At 49.2% G+C, this 16,720-nt stretch overlaps 1 protein-coding gene across 1 annotated transcript in view; it reads left to right on the top strand.

The window, feature by feature from the left end:
• The window catches only part of LOC311099024 (protein patched homolog 1-like), a 30,178-nt gene that overhangs the window by 13,124 nt on the left and 334 nt on the right, over positions 1–16,720 (top strand). The window contains exons 6-19 of the mRNA XM_084139620.1: positions 3,345–3,540; positions 3,688–3,809; positions 4,751–4,898; positions 5,865–5,996; positions 6,133–6,381; positions 6,660–6,785; positions 7,514–8,381; positions 9,324–9,466; positions 9,669–9,849; positions 10,059–10,339; positions 11,502–11,639; positions 11,902–12,044; positions 15,594–15,975; positions 16,109–16,634. Coding sequence (XP_083995746.1) covers positions 3,345–3,540; positions 3,688–3,809; positions 4,751–4,898; positions 5,865–5,996; positions 6,133–6,381; positions 6,660–6,785; positions 7,514–8,381; positions 9,324–9,466; positions 9,669–9,849; positions 10,059–10,339; positions 11,502–11,639; positions 11,902–12,044; positions 15,594–15,975; positions 16,109–16,634 — 3,635 coding nt within the window. The remainder of the gene's footprint in view (positions 1–3,344; positions 3,541–3,687; positions 3,810–4,750; positions 4,899–5,864; positions 5,997–6,132; positions 6,382–6,659; positions 6,786–7,513; positions 8,382–9,323; positions 9,467–9,668; positions 9,850–10,058; positions 10,340–11,501; positions 11,640–11,901; positions 12,045–15,593; positions 15,976–16,108; positions 16,635–16,720) is intronic.

Here is a 16,720-nt window from a genome sequence, read left to right as displayed (position 1 = left end):
TCAATTCTAAGGGCTTTATTGGCATGGGAAACATATGTTTACATTGCCAAAGCAAGTGAAATAGATAATAAACAAAAGTGAAATAGAAATTAACTAAACATTACACTCACAAAAGTTTCAAAAGAATAGAGACATACAGTACATTATGGCTATGTACAGTATTGTAACAATATGCACATAGTTGAAGTACAAAAGGGAAATTAAATAAACGTAAATATGGGTTGTAGTTACTTCTCCTCATGTAGTGTGAGAGCAGAGGGGGGAAGGGCCTTTGAAGATCACAGATCCACAAGTATTCCCCTAAATCACAGTGTTGAAATATTTTCTTTAAAAATGTCTGTGTTGTTATTTATTTGCCGTTTCTTTTTGCTGCGCTGAAGAGAGCTGGGGGTGGCCTGGCCACTGAGGCTAATGTCCCCTCTAGCTTCCGCTTCAGTTCAGCCGAGTTTTTTAATGCAAAAAGAGGGAGAGAGAGAAAAACTTGCGAGAACAAAGAGCAGCAATCTATGGAAAAACAAAAGGCCTAGGCCGGTTCACTCAAGCAAAAAATAGCAGATAAAGGAGCCTCTCTTTGCAAGCAGGAGCAAAGGCGCTTGGTATGTGGGAATGGGAGAGTAGCAGCTTTATTTGAAGCCACTCTCTTCATGAATCATTGGAGTGAGGTTGGGCCCAGAGTTAGGACACTTTGGGGATTCTTTTTTCTCTCTCTCTACTAACTAAAGTAAATGGCCTCAAAGTTTCTAGAATCGTTTTACATTTTTTTTTTTTTACAGCATTTACTTTTTATATGATTGGTACAGCATTATGTTATGACTTGTAATGGTCTGAGTTCTTGTTTTTTGTAGATTTTTTAATTTGTTGTTAGTTTGATTATTGGATTTTTTGGAGGTGTGAGAATGTAAAATAAGAATAAAATAATACAATCGACCAAGTGTGTTATATATATATATATATATATATATATATATATATATATATATATGGTACAATTTTAACACAGGAAGGAGGGAAAAGTAAAAAAGGTTTTGTGATTGTCAAAAACACCTGGCTGCTCCAGGAAACTGAGACATTACGACCTTCCAGAACCAAGGCCATTTCTGGTTGTGTGGTGCATTATGGGCAATGTTGTAGAATACAGATGTCACAAGGACAATCCTGTAAAGCAGAGGCTGCTTCCTCTTGACAAGTACTCTCTTTGGAAGCCACTGAGTTAGCGCACTGTACAAAGTTGACTTGGTACAGCCAAAGCTGTCAACTGACACCAAAGCATTATCCCTCAGGCCACATAATTGCCTGCTCTTTGGAGAAAATTATAAATGTAGCATGGAGGAGGACCCAGAGGCAGCAGCAGCAGTGAAAAGCCTCAGGATTAGGCATTTTGAAAGAACATCACACCACTAAACAGCGTGAGAGGCAGGCAGGCAATCAGCCCAACAGAGAGAGCACACAGACAGACTCCCTGCTCGCCTCCCTGCTCAGCTCACCCACCAGCCAGCCAGCCCTCTCACTGCTCCACCGCAGCCTTATCAAGAGGTTTGAGAAGCAGAGGTAATTGTTATGACTCGATGCACAAAGTTAAGAAATAGGCGCGAGCAGCCTGCCGGCGTGTTTTTCCCTCTGCATTGTGGCCCCGTGTAACAGGATAATAAACGCTACTTTATAAACGCAGTATCTGCAGCTCCTCACCACCAGAGAGAGCCCAGCAGAGGCAGGGCAAGACAAGAACCAGTCAATAGCATACAGGAAGGGAGATGGGGAGGTGTAGGAATGGTGGCATGGGAGGAGGAAAGGACAGGAAAAGGGAGGAGCAGAAGGTACTGCAGGTACCGCCCTAACAGATCCACAGATGATGCAATCTCTATTGCACTCCACACTGCCCTTTCCCACCTGGACAAGAGGAACACCTACGTGAGAATGCTATTCATTGACTACAGCTCAGCATTCAACACCATAGTGCCCTCAAAGCTCATCACTAAGCTAAGGATCCTGGGACTAAACACCTCCCTCTGCAACTGGATCCTGGACTTCCTGACGGGCCACCCCCAGGTGGTAAGGGTAGGTAACAACACATCTACCACACTGATCCTCAACACGGGGGCCCCTCAGGGGTGCGTGCTCAGTCCCCTCCTGTACTCCCTGTTCACCCATGACTGCATGGCCAGGCACGACTCCAACACCATCATTAAGTTTGCCGACGAAACAACAGTGGTAGGCCTGATCACCGACAATGATGAGACAGCCTATAGGGAGGAGGTCAGAGACCTGGCCGTGTGGTGCCAGGATAACAACCTCTCCCTCAACGTGACCAAGACAAAGGAGATGATTGTGGACTACAGGAAAAAAAAGGGGACTGAGCACGCCCCCATTCTCATCGACGGGGCTGTAGTGGAACAGGTTGAGAGCTTCAAGTTCCTTGGTGTTCACATGACCAACAAACTATCATGGTCCAAACACACCAAGACAGTTGTGAAGAGGGCACGACAAAGCCTATTCCCCCTCAGGAGACTGAAAAGATTTGGCATGGGTCCTCAGATCCTCAAAAAATTCTACAGCTGCACCATCGAGAGCATCCTGACTGGTTGCATCACCCCCTGGTATGGCAACTGCTTGGCCTCCGACCGCAAGGCACTACAGAGGGTAGTGCGTACGGCCCAGTACAACTCTGGGGCCAAGCTTCCTGCCATCCAGGACCTCTATACCAGGCGGTGTCAGAGGAAGGCCCTCAAAATTGTCAAAGACTCCAGCCACCCTAGTCATAGACTGTTCTCTCTGCTACCGCACGGCAAGCGGTACCGGAGTGCCAAGTCTAGGTCCAAAAGACCTCAACAACTTCTACCCCCAAGCCATAAGACTCCTGAACAGCTAATCATGGCTACCCAAACTATTTGCACTGCCCCCCCACCCCATCTTTTTAATTATTTATGCATAGTCACTTTAACTCTACCCACATGTACATATTACCTCAACTACCTCAACTAGCCGGTGCCCCCGCACATTGACTCTGCACCGGTAACCCCCTGTATATATAGCCTCCCTACTGTTATTTTATTTTACTTCTGCTCTTTTTCTCAACACTTTTTTGTTGTTTTATTTTACTTTTTTTATTTAAAAATAAATGCATTGTTGGTTAAGGGCTGTAAGTAAGCATTTCACTGTAAGTCTACACCTGTTGTATTCAGCGCATGTGGCCAATACAATTTGATTTGATTTGATTTGAAAGAGCACAGCTGAACTGGACTTAATAGGATTGTATATAAAGTGACGTAGTTTGCTATGGCCACGGCATCGCTCTACTGTGCCCTGCGACTCCCTCTGAGCCTGTATGTTGTTCTGTTCCTCTACAGGGGGATGCCTGACATCCAGTGGATGAACCTGGACCCTCTGAAGCTGATGGAGGAGCTCAGCCAGTTCACCAGTCTGGAGGGCTTCAGGGAGATGCTGGACAAGGCCCAGGTGGGCCACGCCTACATGAACCGCCCCTGCCTGGACCCCAACGACTCCGACTGCCCCCTCAGCGCCCCCAACAAGGACTTGAGAGAGGTAGGCTGGTTCCACACCCCCCCCCCCCCCCCTCTCTCTCTCTCTGTCTCTCCTTTTAAAGAGGAGGGTATTTTTCTGAGCCCGATGTGCCTGGTTGTTAAATAAGCTAACTGTTAGATCTGCCTGTCTGTGTCCCTCCCTCCACAGAGTCCTGACATTGCTGGGCGTCTCCAAGGCGGTTGCCACGGCTTCTCCAAAAAGTTCATGCACTGGCAGGAGGAGCTGATCCTGGGCGGTCGGGTCAAGGACACCCAGAATGCTTTGCAGAGGTGAGAGCGGGAGGGGGTGTACACCGGGGCCAGGGGGAGATTGAGGGCGAGTGAAGGGAGTGAAGCGAGGGTAGTGAGGGCCTAGCTAGCAGTGAGGAATCCCTCTGACTCCTAATAACCTCACACATCTGAGGAATGCCTCACATGAAGCAGGATCAGTTTCCTCCTCTGACCCCTGCGTAGGATAGACCAATTAAACATGATGGACAGCCACATAAAATAAGGACAGATTTGTTGTGGAGAAGAGTGGGATTAAGGTAGCCTGTCCCTTTAAGTCAGAGAAAGGAAAGGGGGACACCAACAATAATTCACAACACGGGTGTACTAGGACACATTTCCAATGCTAAGGATTTGTAAAACATCTTGATATACTGCCGTATGTGTGTGATACACGATTCTTGGGCTCTTTTAAGTATTCTGAATCATTTCTTTCATTTCAATTTAATTTAAAACCACAGCACAAATATGAATGGAGAGACAGTGTGGGGCCACAACCCTGGCAAATCTGGAGGGAAGGGATACAGTCCTTTAAAGCCACAGACTTTATTCCATGATATGATTTACGATAATCTCATTCACATTTTTACCCCACATTGGTGCCAAGTCGCCTTCAGGGCCATCTGTGCTCACTGTGGGAAGGCAGCAGGACACCTGCTTTCACCCGTTCAGGCGTTAGAGCCTGAGAACACTAGCCAACAGCTGACTTCTCCACCCTTTTCTCCACTTACACTGTATACAACCACCTTTTGGTTTGTATGCCACAGATCAGAGAATGTAATATCTATGACAGCCAAGACAGGAGTCTCTTGACAAGAGAACGCCTAAGGTTCCTCTGTAGTATTTGGGGGGTCTTGAATGGGGGGAACATGACTCCTGTGTGTGGCCTGAGCTCACATGGCTGCAGACGTCTGACTGTGTCTCTCTCTCTCTGTCTCCTGCAGTGCGGAGGCACTCCAGACCATGTTTCTCCTGATGAGCCCCAAGCAGCTCTACGAGCACTTTAAGGATGACTATGAGATCCATGACATCAACTGGAACGAGGACAAGGCCACCGCCATCCTGGAGTCCTGGCAGAGGAAGTTTGTGGAGGTATGTATGGGTCAAAAGTAGTGCACTAAGTAAGAGCACTATACCTGGTCAATAGTAGTGGACTGAATAGGGCATAGGGTGCCATTTGGGACGGAGCCTATGTTTCTGGCCCCTAGCTCCCCCACCTCTGCCACCTGCACCTTTCACCAACCTGTCTCGACCCATTTGAGTAATATGCCGGCAAACAAGAAATCATAGAGCGTACTTTAGGTTGGCCTCAGGTTGGCTTGTTTTTCCCTTACCCTTTTAAGTATGAGTCATCCAGTTTACCTGCCACATGCGTAGAGGAGGGGCTTTGGCCCAGGGACTGCAACGTCTGCCTGAATTCCATCAATCCTCAGCTGCCTAGTAAACGGAGTCCTCCAAGGAGGCCACTGACAGACTCCCAGTTATAGGAACAAGCTGTTTTTGTGATAGCTGACACCCAGCATGCTGACTGAATGGCTGGGGGGTCATGCCTCCAGCAATACCCGCTCACAGGAGAGGGAGAAAGAGGGAGAGGAGAGAGGGAGAGGAGAGAGAGAGGGATTGGGAGACGAGGAGAGGGGGATGGTCACTGTAAAAACAAAGTGCAGGGTGTTGGGTTCCCCTAAGGTTGTCGGCCATTCATGGTGCTGATGGAGTAGCTTGAGAGATCATGTGATCTCATTTGATCCCCCTGACCCTTGCTCTCTGGCATCTGTGGTCATTATTTCTCAGTTGTCAAGCTTCGTAGGTGCTCACCCATATATTGTTTGTGTGTTGTTGGTTCAAAATATGAAGTCATCTTTGAAGAATACACTGTTTGTATGGGAGAAGAATGTCAGGAGAGGAATTTAAGTGTTAACTGACATGACCTCAGGAGCCGCAACACAAACTAGGTCACTACTACTGGCTTATATAATATATGTTTTTTAAATAAACTGTAAATTCTCTTATTGACCCCTTACCTGTATTTTAAATAAAGTTATTTGATTTTCCCCCCAGGTGGCTCATGGCAGTATCCCCCAGAACTCCACTTCAGAGATCCACGCCTTCTCCACCACCACCCTCAACGACATCATGAAGTCCTTCTCTGATGTCAGTGTCATCCGGGTGGCTGGAGGCTACCTGCTCATGGTAAGTAGTAGTAACCTACTCTCGCTACTGTAGATTCATCATAGAATAGCGGTGGTTCTATACTGATGCCTTTTCACCTGTGCTGAGTTCAAAGTTCAAACTCTCACCCTCTCTCTTCTCTCCCGTCCTAATCTAGCTGGCCTACGCCTGTGTGACCATGCTCCGTTGGGACTGTGCCAAGTCTCAGGGGGCTGTGGGGCTGGCTGGTGTGCTCCTGGTAGCTCTGTCTGTGGCAGCTGGCCTGGGGCTGTGCTCTCTGCTGGGCCTGTCCTTTAACGCTGCCACCACACAGGTTCTCCCCTTCCTGGCTCTGGGGATCGGTGTGGATGACATGTTCCTTCTGGCCCACTCCTTCACTGAGACTGGCATCAACATCCCCTTTAAGGTAAGCTAGCTACCTCCCCTCCCCAAGCCCCCTAGTTCAATCACCTGTAGATCCACTGTAACCTTGTACTTAGTCTCTGTCCCAAAAGAGAGACACCCTATTCCCTATATAGTGTACTACTTTTGACCAGCCAGGGCTCTGGTCAAAAGTAGTGCAGTGTACAGGGAATAGGGTGCCATCTGGGATGCATGCTTAGTTATATTAGTTAGAACGACAACAGTTACTTATATTCTCTTGCTTGTCTGGTATTAACTGTTGGCTGTGTTTTGTCCCTGCAGGAGAGGACAGGGGACTGCCTGAGGAGGACTGGCACCAGCGTGGCACTCACCTCCATCAACAACATGATTGCCTTCTTCATGGCAGCCCTGGTCCCCATCCCAGCACTGCGCGCCTTCTCTCTGCAGGTACCAGACTGTGCTGTATGCCCCACTGTGTTTACACTGCCTAGCTCTGCCATGGAACCAGGAGTGCCAGGCACACACACCGAGGGAAACACACACACACCAAGAAAAGTGGGCCGCAGGCCTCTGCCACAAAGAGAAAGAAAAACTTTATCTTCCTCTTTTTATTGCTCACTGCACCTACAGTTCTCTCTCTTCTCTCTCTCTCTCTCTCTCTCTCTCGCTCTCTCTCTCTCAGGTGGGGAGGGCAGGGGGGAAATAATCAGAGGAGGAGTGGATCAGTATATCACTGGGCCGTCAGCCTCTGGCTCTGTGATCTGCCCGCCTCCCCCTGGGTGGTCCGTGGTTCCTTGAAACCATACCGACTATAATGTCAGCCCCAGGGCGGTAGAGTAGGGAGGTAGGAGGGGTCCTGCACAGACTAGCAGAGAGCAGCAGCAGCCTTGCGAGTCCCCCTTTCCTTTCCCTCAGTTCCCTGGCTTGTTGACTATTTTCGCTGGTGATTTAGGGAGCACTTTTATTCTCTTTCTGGGACTGAATCCGAGGCACTAAAACAGCAAGGGAGCTTGAATGTAGAGCCCTTTTTTGTTGAGCTCAAGGCGGCAGCTGTGGAGTCTGGTGGCGGCGTGGAGCGATGTCATGAACAGGGTTGACCCCTCTCCTAAACAGTATTTCTCTCTCTCCTTCCTTTCTCCCCCTCCTTCCCCCTCTCTTTCTATCTCTCTCCCTAGGCGGCCATTATTGTGGTGTTCAACTTCGCCATGGTGCTTCTCATCTTCCCGGCCATCCTGAGTTTGGACCTGCACCGTCGGGAGGATAAGCGTCTGGACATCCTGTGTTGTTTCTACAGCCCCTGCTCCTCCCGGGTCATCCAAATCCAACCCCAGGAGTTCTCCGATGCCAACGACAACACCACCCACAGTCATGCGCCTGGCGCCCAGACTACTACGAGCTACACCGGCTCCACCATCACCACCAGTACCCAGATCACTACCACCGTCCAGGCCTTCACCCAGTGTGACGCGGCGGGCCAGCACATAGTCACCATCCTGCCCCCCACCTCCCAGATCTCCACCAGCCCTCCCTCTGTGGTGGTGGCCTCTTCCCCCACCGACCCCTACGGCTCCCAGCTTTTCACCCCCTCCAGCTCCACCCGGGATCTCCTGGCCCAGATGGACGAGTCCAAGGAGGCCAGGGAGTGTGTTCCTCTCCCCTTCTTCCGCTGGAACCTGTCAAGCTTCGCCCGGGACAAGTACGCTCCTCTCCTCCTAAAGCCAGAGAGCAAGGTGGTGGTTGTGGTCCTCTTCGTGACTCTGCTGGGGCTCAGCCTCTACGGAACCACCATGGTCCACGACGGACTCTACCTGACAGACATTGTGCCCCGCGACACCAAGGAGTACGACTTCATCAATGCCCAGTTCAAATACTTCTCTTTCTACAACATGTACCTGGTGACCATGGATGGCTTTGACTACCCCCGATCCCAGCATCTCCTCATCCAGCTGCACAACTCCTTCACCTCGGTCAAGTACGTGGTGAGGGACAGCGACCAGCAGCTGCCCCGGATGTGGCTGCACTATTTTCAGGACTGGCTAAGAGGTAAATGCAGGTTACCTAAAGGAGACCTTGTTTTATTTCATTCCAGAAGCCCCATAGTGATTCTGCTATTAGGCCTAATCATTTATGTATTTGAAAAGGAACTCTGTTTGTGGGTTCTTGCCCTGGGGGTATAGATTTTTAGTGATGTCAGGGTCTTTAGAGTGACAGGTTGGTTTACCTTCAGTGGAAGGACGAGGATGGGAGGTAAATAGGAGGTGAGCGAAAGCCTGTGGCGGTCAAAGTTCACCCCCATCCAGCAAGGCTGGAGGCTAGATGATGTAGTAGAAAGGCCAGAGGTTATCGCCATCACCTTTTGGCCTCTTCCCTCCGGCTAAAAGGTATTGGAGGTCCTAGACTAGTCATGAGGAAGTATTAAGCTATGAGGCAAATCGAGGGTGGGCCGCGGGTAACCAGTCCAAAACATGAGGAACTGAACTCTTCAATCGATTGAGAACTGGAGTGACATAAAAGCTCTCTCTCTCTCTCCACTCCTCCAAGGCTGTCCCTCCATGCTATTTCCTTTCTAGTCAGGTTCTCCCTGTAATTAGAGAAAGGCTGTGGAAACTGGTTTTTAACTGCTGCCAGACTTTGTCATTTAGAAAACACGAAAGGCTTTGCTGGTTAGTTTATTCAGCCCACACACATATGAGGAACAGAGATGCGTGTTTTTGGATGTGTTTTTGGATGTGTTTGTGTGTGGTTTTGTAGGAGGTTAATGTTCAGAACACTCTGTAAAACGTCTTATTTTAGTTTGATGAGTCATTCTAAACGTACCATCATGTTTTCACTACTCTAAAGTATAACTCCTAGTATAGTGCTCAAAACATCTCGGCTTATGTTGTGGCCCTGTCAATGTGGGAGCTGTATAATATAATAACCGTGAGAAAGTAGTGGTGGATCAGATCGGTCTAACCCTGTGCTCTCCTGTTCTCTCTCCTCTAGGACTGCAGGCTGCCTTCGATTCAGACTGGGAGGCAGGCAGGATCACCTGGGATAACTACCGTAACGGCACCGAGGATGGTGTTCTGGCCTACAAGCTGCTCATCCAGACCGGCTCCAAGAAGGACCCCTTCAACTACAACCAGGTGTGTATAGTCACAGTACCATGCTCCTACTGCGTTCGATAGAACTCTGTTTCCCAGGTCGCCCTTGGGAAAAAGGTATTCTGACCTCAATGGGACTTCCTGGTTAAATAAAGGTTAAATGTAGCTTGAATATATTAGATGGTATAGTCCCAGTCCTGCTACTGCGAATGCTAACCACAGTCCTTCTCTATATGTCTACTAGCTGACTTCTCGTCGTCTGGTGGATGAGGACGGTCTAATTCACCCGGAGGTCTTCTATATCTACCTGACTGTGTGGGTGAGCAACGACCCTCTGGGCTACGCTGCCTCTCAGGGTAACTTCTACCCTCACCCCCGTGAGTGGATCCACGACAAGTACGATACCACCGGAGAGAACCTGCGCAGTAAGTTTCCAACTAGGCCTCTCTTTAAATTCACATTAAAATGTACCTTTTTTAATCAAGTTTCTACCATGATCCAAGGTCATATGGTCTGTCTTTTGGCTCTTTCCTCCAATGTAAAGGGAGAGTCAACACTAATTGTTTGTAAATAACAATACTGGTACTTGACTCTGTTAGGATGTGAATGTCTAACCTCTCGTGGTGTATTGCAGTCCCTGCTGCAGAGCCCCTGGAGTTTGCCCAGTTCCCCTTCTACCTGAACGGCCTGAGGCAGGCGTCCGACTTCATCGAGGGTATTGAGAGCGTGCGCGCCATCTGCGAGGAGTTCACCCGTAAAGGCGTGCTCAACTACCCCAACGGGTACCCCTTCCTGTTCTGGGAGCAGTACATCGGCCTGCGACACTGGTTCCTCCTGGCGGTCAGCGTGGTGCTAGCCTGCACCTTCCTCGTCTGTGCCATCCTCCTGCTCAACCCCTGGACCGCTGGCATCATTGTAAGTCCCATCAGCTCATCCCCCCTCTCCTCCTCCTCCTCCTCCTCCTCCTCCTCCTCCTCCCAGGCCTCCCTCCCTCAGCACAGCTCAATAACCCTGCCACAGAGGGAGTGGAGGCCCCATCTCTGGGGAGGGCACTTGGTGTGTTGACCAGAGGGTGCTGCTCACACCCCCCAGGCCTTTGTCATTCTAATCTGTTCTGGCCGGGTTTAGAAAAGGAAATGCAAAGGATCTCTCCTGAAGACTTTACCTCCAGCTCCCTTTGTCAAAAATTGGGGACAGGACGGATCTGCCCAGTCGCGACCTTGGCCTGCTAAACCCATCAATCAGGCCTGGGGGGAGACAGCCTGTCAACTCAGCGGCTGGGAAACATTTCACAAAGCCTGGTGGTGAGGGGAGGGTCCCTGGGCCGCCCGCCTGGTCAGACCGCACTGAAGGGTGACTCTCGTGACCGACCATTGGGGCTTTAGTGGCACAATTCAGTCAGTGTGGCACAAGTTTCAGTTGGAATTGGAATGTATTTAACTTCTCTATTAAAGTAGTCAGTCCTACTGAAAGACAGACGGCACAATCTTCCCAAACACACAGAGAGAGAGTGAGAGAGAGAGAGAGAGGGGGGAGAGGTCCTTTCAGGCCTACATGTGCACAGTCACATTGTCTCACTTTAAGCCGGAGCCTCTATAGTTTCACTGCCTATATGTGTCCGTGCAATAAAACAGGGTTTTATCATTTCCAATTTAACCGTGACCAAATTGGGACCCCTGCCAACATCAAAGGTTCACGAGGCTAAGGATTTTCAAAGTCCTCTCTCTCTATCTTGTTAAAAAATAGGGGAATATAACCCTGAGAGAGGGAGCAGCCCGGGAGGGTGAGAAAGAGGGCTAGGGAGAGTGGGAGTAGAGCCTGAGTGTAATTTGATGTCATGCAGTTGACAGTGAGATCCTCCCAAATGTAGGGTCAAATATTCTGTGGGGTAAAACATAACTCTTACCTAATAGAATCATGGACATAGGCACTGAAGGTTGTGTGTGCAAGACATGCTGTGAAAATGATAACTTTCTCTCTATCTCTCTAAGACTTTTACCTACTCTTCAATGGTTGTGTTTCATTGTGACTCCAGAGTTTTAGGCAGTGTCTAACCAACCCGTGTTCCTCTCCTCAGGTCTTCATCCTGGCTATGATGACGGTGGAGCTCTTCGGTATTATGGGCCTGATAGGCATCAAGCTCAGTGCCATCCCAGTGGTCATCCTCATCGCCTCTGTAGGCATCGGTGTCGAATTCACCGTCCATATCGCACTGGTAAGCATTTCGCTGCACCTGCGATAACATCTGCAAATATGTGTACGTGACCAATAAACATTGATTTGATTTTGGTAAGGAACCTTCCTCCCTCACTCTATGGACAAACTAGGAGAAAGTCAATAAAGAAAGAAGTAGAGATACACTACTACCATGGATGGAATGATGATGTCGCCACTAGCCACCACTTTTTTCCCATGAGTCTGTTCTACTGAACAGCCTGACCCTAACCCTCTGTCTCTATACTCTCTCTTGTCCCCAGGCCTTTCTGACGGCCGTAGGGAATAGGAACAGGCGTTCTGCGGTGGCCCTGGAGCACATGTTTGCCCCTGTGATTGACGGGGCCATCTCTACTTTGCTGGGCGTCCTCATGCTGGCTGGCTCCGAGTTTGACTTCATCCTGAGGTGAGTGTGAGAGACTCCACTTCTGCCTGGGTAGATTCCCCCATTCCCCCCAATAGCCCATATGTTGCCTTACGGAGGAAGTGCTAGTGTTGTGTTTATGCTGCTGAGGGGTAGGCTGAGGGGGCGGATGCATGGAGACAGTTGTCTGTTTCCCCATGGGTGAGGGAGCCAGGGTGGGTGGGGGACCACAGGGGTGCATGCAGGTGGGAATGTGGTCCCTCCCACCTGGTCTTGTCTGTCATTCCTTCGTGCTGCTGCCTGCCTCCCCCACCGCCCAGCGGCCTAGTGGCCCCACCCTCACAGCACAACAAATGGAGAAAACATCAAGGGTGTGGAACAGCTGGTCATAAACATGGACATTATCTACTACCCACTGGGTGGTGGTAACTCGCACACACCACACATATGAGCACACACACATACATACATGCAAACATGTGCGCAAACATACACACACACCATTCTCATATGGAATCTGTCAACTTTCCAGTCATCCGGCAGAAAGGCACCACAATTTAAAAAAAGGCCTGGGTTTGAACTGGTCAGTTGTACCCCTACCAGTAGTCACCACCACCACCTCCAACCACCCCCCACCACCACCACCCTCACCCCCAACCAAGGCCTCTGGCTTCTGTTGGAGGGTTATTTTTTTGCTGCTAAAATGCTTCAGTGGAAAAAAGCAAATAGCAATGTTTTTCAGCTGAATCTGGCCTCAGCTGGAACCAAACCACAGCCTTGAGAGCAGACTCAAACAGGCCTTAAACAGGCCCATGACATAAAAATTGCTTACTGAGAAAGCAGGGCAGCACATTGAAAATATAAATACGTTCATGGTGGCTTTTTGGCAGAAACGCTCCAAGCATTCTCATTCTGTTTGAGTCAAGCGACATGGAGGAACTGGAAAGGATAGTTTTTCCACCAAAAAGGGAGAGAAGGAAAAAGAGAGGAGAGGAGGAAGGAACAACAGGGTGGGAAAGAAAGAGGAGTTGGGAATAGAGAGTTGTTAGGAGGAGGAGGAGGAGGAGGGGGGTAGGTGGTTCTAGGAGAGTGGTGGAGCTTGGGAGGTTGGTTGGAGAGCTGACTGTGTGTGTTGTGGTGGTGGGCTAGCAGGCAGCATGAGGAGGGCATTCACACTAGGAGGTCCTGTTTAGATGTAGCACAGCAGAGCAGAGCCGTCCCTCTCGCTGGGGAGTAGCATAAATACGTTGCTGTAAACATCTACTGGCAGTGGTACGCTGAATAAATAGCCCAGCAAGCTCAGCTGCCCCTATCCAAAGAAGCCACCCCTTCAAACCTCCGACTCCAAATGGAAAAGATTACAGTTTATATAAACAACAGAATTCCTAACACTATGTCTTCTCTGGAGGTCTAACCCAACCGGGAACTTGGATAGTTAAGGTTCTCTCTTTTTTTACCCCTTAAATAAATCATGCTCCACTTTCGGAATGTTAACTTAGTCAAATAAACAAGTAACTTTTTTTCTTGACTTTTCACGGACGCAGGATAGTTATAGTGAGTGGCTGTATCTAATGAGTTGAGTTGAACGGTAACTAGAGGTGAACACTGATGGTTGTTTCTGTTTCATCTGGTTTTCTACTCTTCCTTAGGGCATGTGTGTTTTCATTTGAAACTACTTTCAAGGGCATAAGAAGTGACCAGTCACATTTGTGTGTCTTTTTGAAGTGAGGCATGGTCATGGTTGAGAAGACTGAACTGAAATGTTTGGTGAAGTATTTTGTCATAACAAGTTAAGTCGACTTCCCAGAGTAAAACAGAGCGGCCTCCATTGGCCTTGTTAAAGAGACAGACAGAGGGAGAGTGGAAGAGTACATGAGAAGGAACAAGGGGAGTATGAGGAGCAGAGAAAATAAAGGTGTGCTCCAAACCTTAAGAGTGACCTTCCCTTCTGAGGTGTGACACCAACAAAGCCGGAGTGGTAGAGTCAGGCGGGGATGAAGGAAAGTTCCAGAATGCTATTATCCTTGTTCTTGTTTTTCATAATCCTCTCTATTTTTCATACCTCTTTAAGTCTGGACCGCAGTTAAAAGAACTGAGCTCTCTGTTTTCTGTTAGTGTTTAAGTGGAGTCCTCTCTAATTTTCTCATACACTCTTTCTTGTGGCAACCTCAGCCCATCCTCAGAGCACAGAGAGGCTCACAGAGACCCAGGCAACCTCACAGCTCTGTGGCCCATTACAGAGTACCCTTCACCACGCAATCATTTAGGGCAGAGCTAGGAACCACAACAGCTCCATACAACTCCAAGAAAGACAAAGAGAAGGCTCTTAACAGCACTGCGAGCATCGAAGGATGTTTTAGTTGGAGCATGTTGAGAATCTGATTTACCCCCTGCCCTTAACACACAAACACAAAACATTTTCCAGAGCAGCTTCCCATTCACTCTGGTTCCCTTCAGATACTAGACAGAGTATACAGTTTCCTCTCTGTTCTCATCACAAAGGGACACTGACTGTATATACACTACATGTATCTCTTACTACCAATTGTGGCCCACTCCACACACTGACCAACAGTAGTAACGTTCAATACAAAACAAGATAGTAGTAGAAGTAGTAGCGCTGAGTGAGACACATCCACCCAACAGGCCTTTGTGTATCTCTCTCATATAGTGTCTGTGAGGTGTGATGTGATGTGGCTGACATAGGCAGACAGGAAGAGAAGGCAGGAAGAGAAGACAGGAAGAAAAGGCAGGAAGAGAAGGCAGGAAGAGAAGGCAGGAAGAGAAGACAGGAAGAGAAGACAGGAAGAGAAGGCAGGAAGAGAAGGCAGGGAGAGAAGACAGGAAGAGAAGGCAGGAAGAGAAGACAGGAAGAGAAGACAGGAAGAGAAGGCAGGAAGATAAGAAAGGAAGAGCAGGCAGGAAGAGAGGCAGGAAGAGAAGACAGGAAGAGAAGGCAGGAAGAGAAGGCAGGAAGAGAAGGCAGGCTCCACTGGCCAGCCCAGTATAAACACAGAGGTGCCTTGCCCTCGCCACTGTGAAATTGGAGCTCAATGACTTCGGATATTAAGTTGTTGAAGGGAAAATTACATTAGCAGCAGCAGCAGCTCGGAGGCCAGAAGGGGGACACTTCTTCTCCCCTAGCCTGCAGTGAGACAAGGAGGGGAGGGAAGGCCCTGGTGTTTCTGAAGTGTAGGATCTGCTGGCTAATGTAAACACATATTTTCAGGAAGTGGCAGTGCTGTGGTGATAGATGAGGGCTCCCAGACGGAGAAGATGGAGCCCAGGAATTTTCTTCCAACTTGTCAAGTTGCCAGTAGTAGAGAGGGACGGACAGAGGGAGAGAGGAGATGCAGGGGAAGGGGGGAAATAGAATGAAAAAGAAGGGGGAAATGGGGCCCAACATAGGGCTTGAGAGAGGGTGGTCTGATTCTACCCCCCCCCCCCCCCCCAGCTCTGCAGTGTCCTCCCTTCCAGTGTGTCCTCGTGTCGCCTGTTTACTAATGTGGCTGAGTGCTGGTGGCCCCGCTTATTCCCATTCAGAAGGAGCCTTGGTGACTGAATGTTCTCTCTGTGTTGGTTGTGTTCCAGGTACTTCTTTGCGGTGCTGGCTATCCTGACTGTGCTGGGGATCCTGAATGGACTGGTGCTGCTACCCGTGCTGCTCTCCCTCATGGGCCCACCCCCGGAGGTCACCCCGTCCGACAACGGCAGCTGCCTGCCCACCCTGTCGCCAGAGTCCCTCCCCCCTCCCATGACCCACCACGGCTACTACGCGGGACACGGCCCACTCGGCCCCCGACAACAGGCCTTCTCAGAGTCCTCCGAGTCAGAGTACTACTCTGAGACGACTACCACGTCAGGGATAGGAGAGGAGGAGTACAAGTACTGTGACCGCAGTCCTTACATCACACCTCCTACTTCCCATATACTACTGGAGGCCAGCAAGAACCCCAGCTTCCCCAAGCTCACGGTATGAAAGCGCTGCTGTATTAGTTGCTACTTCATACATAATACAGCCCAAATACAGTATGATGTGCAATACATTGTTATTAACAATGACTATCATGATTCTAATCATGCCTGTAATTGTTGTACTCTTCCAGGTGGTGAAACCGTTCAAAGGGAACCAATCTGTAACTGCTCAGAAAGAACTTTTAAATGAATCTTCTCCGAATGCGGTGAACTCCGTCAGCTCTCAACTCATGCAGTGGGATAACAAACATGATTACAATTCTGACCAGGGACCCAGGAGGCAACATTTACCCAGTGACAGGACCCACGGTCCTGGGAGGACTAATCACTGTGGTCCCAGGTCTCAGACACACAAAGGGCCTCATCAGAACAGGACTAAGATGCCGGCCTGTAATGTCGGTATCATGCCCAGTAGTGCTGTTACTACCATGGTTACGGCCACGGCCTCGGTGACTGTGGCGGTGCACCCCAGCTTGCCGGGGGCCTACCAGGGTTACATGCATGAGGGCTACGAGGACAGTGAATCAGACTGTTTTGAGGACACTAAGAGGACTTCACAATCTTGTGGGAAAGCTCCCCAATCTTCCAAGCGTGAATCCTTAGAGCTTCAAGACCTGGAATCTGTACAGAACCACTATCAGGCGAACCAGGCACAAGGTGAGTCTAACGCTGGAACTTAAACACACTTTTACATACTAGATCAACATTAGGCTATCTTAGCATATTTTCACATTAACATTCGG

Source organism: Coregonus lavaretus (assembly GCF_964263955.1).
Source record: "Coregonus lavaretus genome assembly, chromosome: 23".
Taxonomy (NCBI): domain Eukaryota; kingdom Metazoa; phylum Chordata; class Actinopteri; order Salmoniformes; family Salmonidae; genus Coregonus; species Coregonus lavaretus.
The sequence above is the reverse complement of the archived record's forward strand: the minus strand, read 5'-3'. Positions and strand labels throughout refer to the sequence as shown.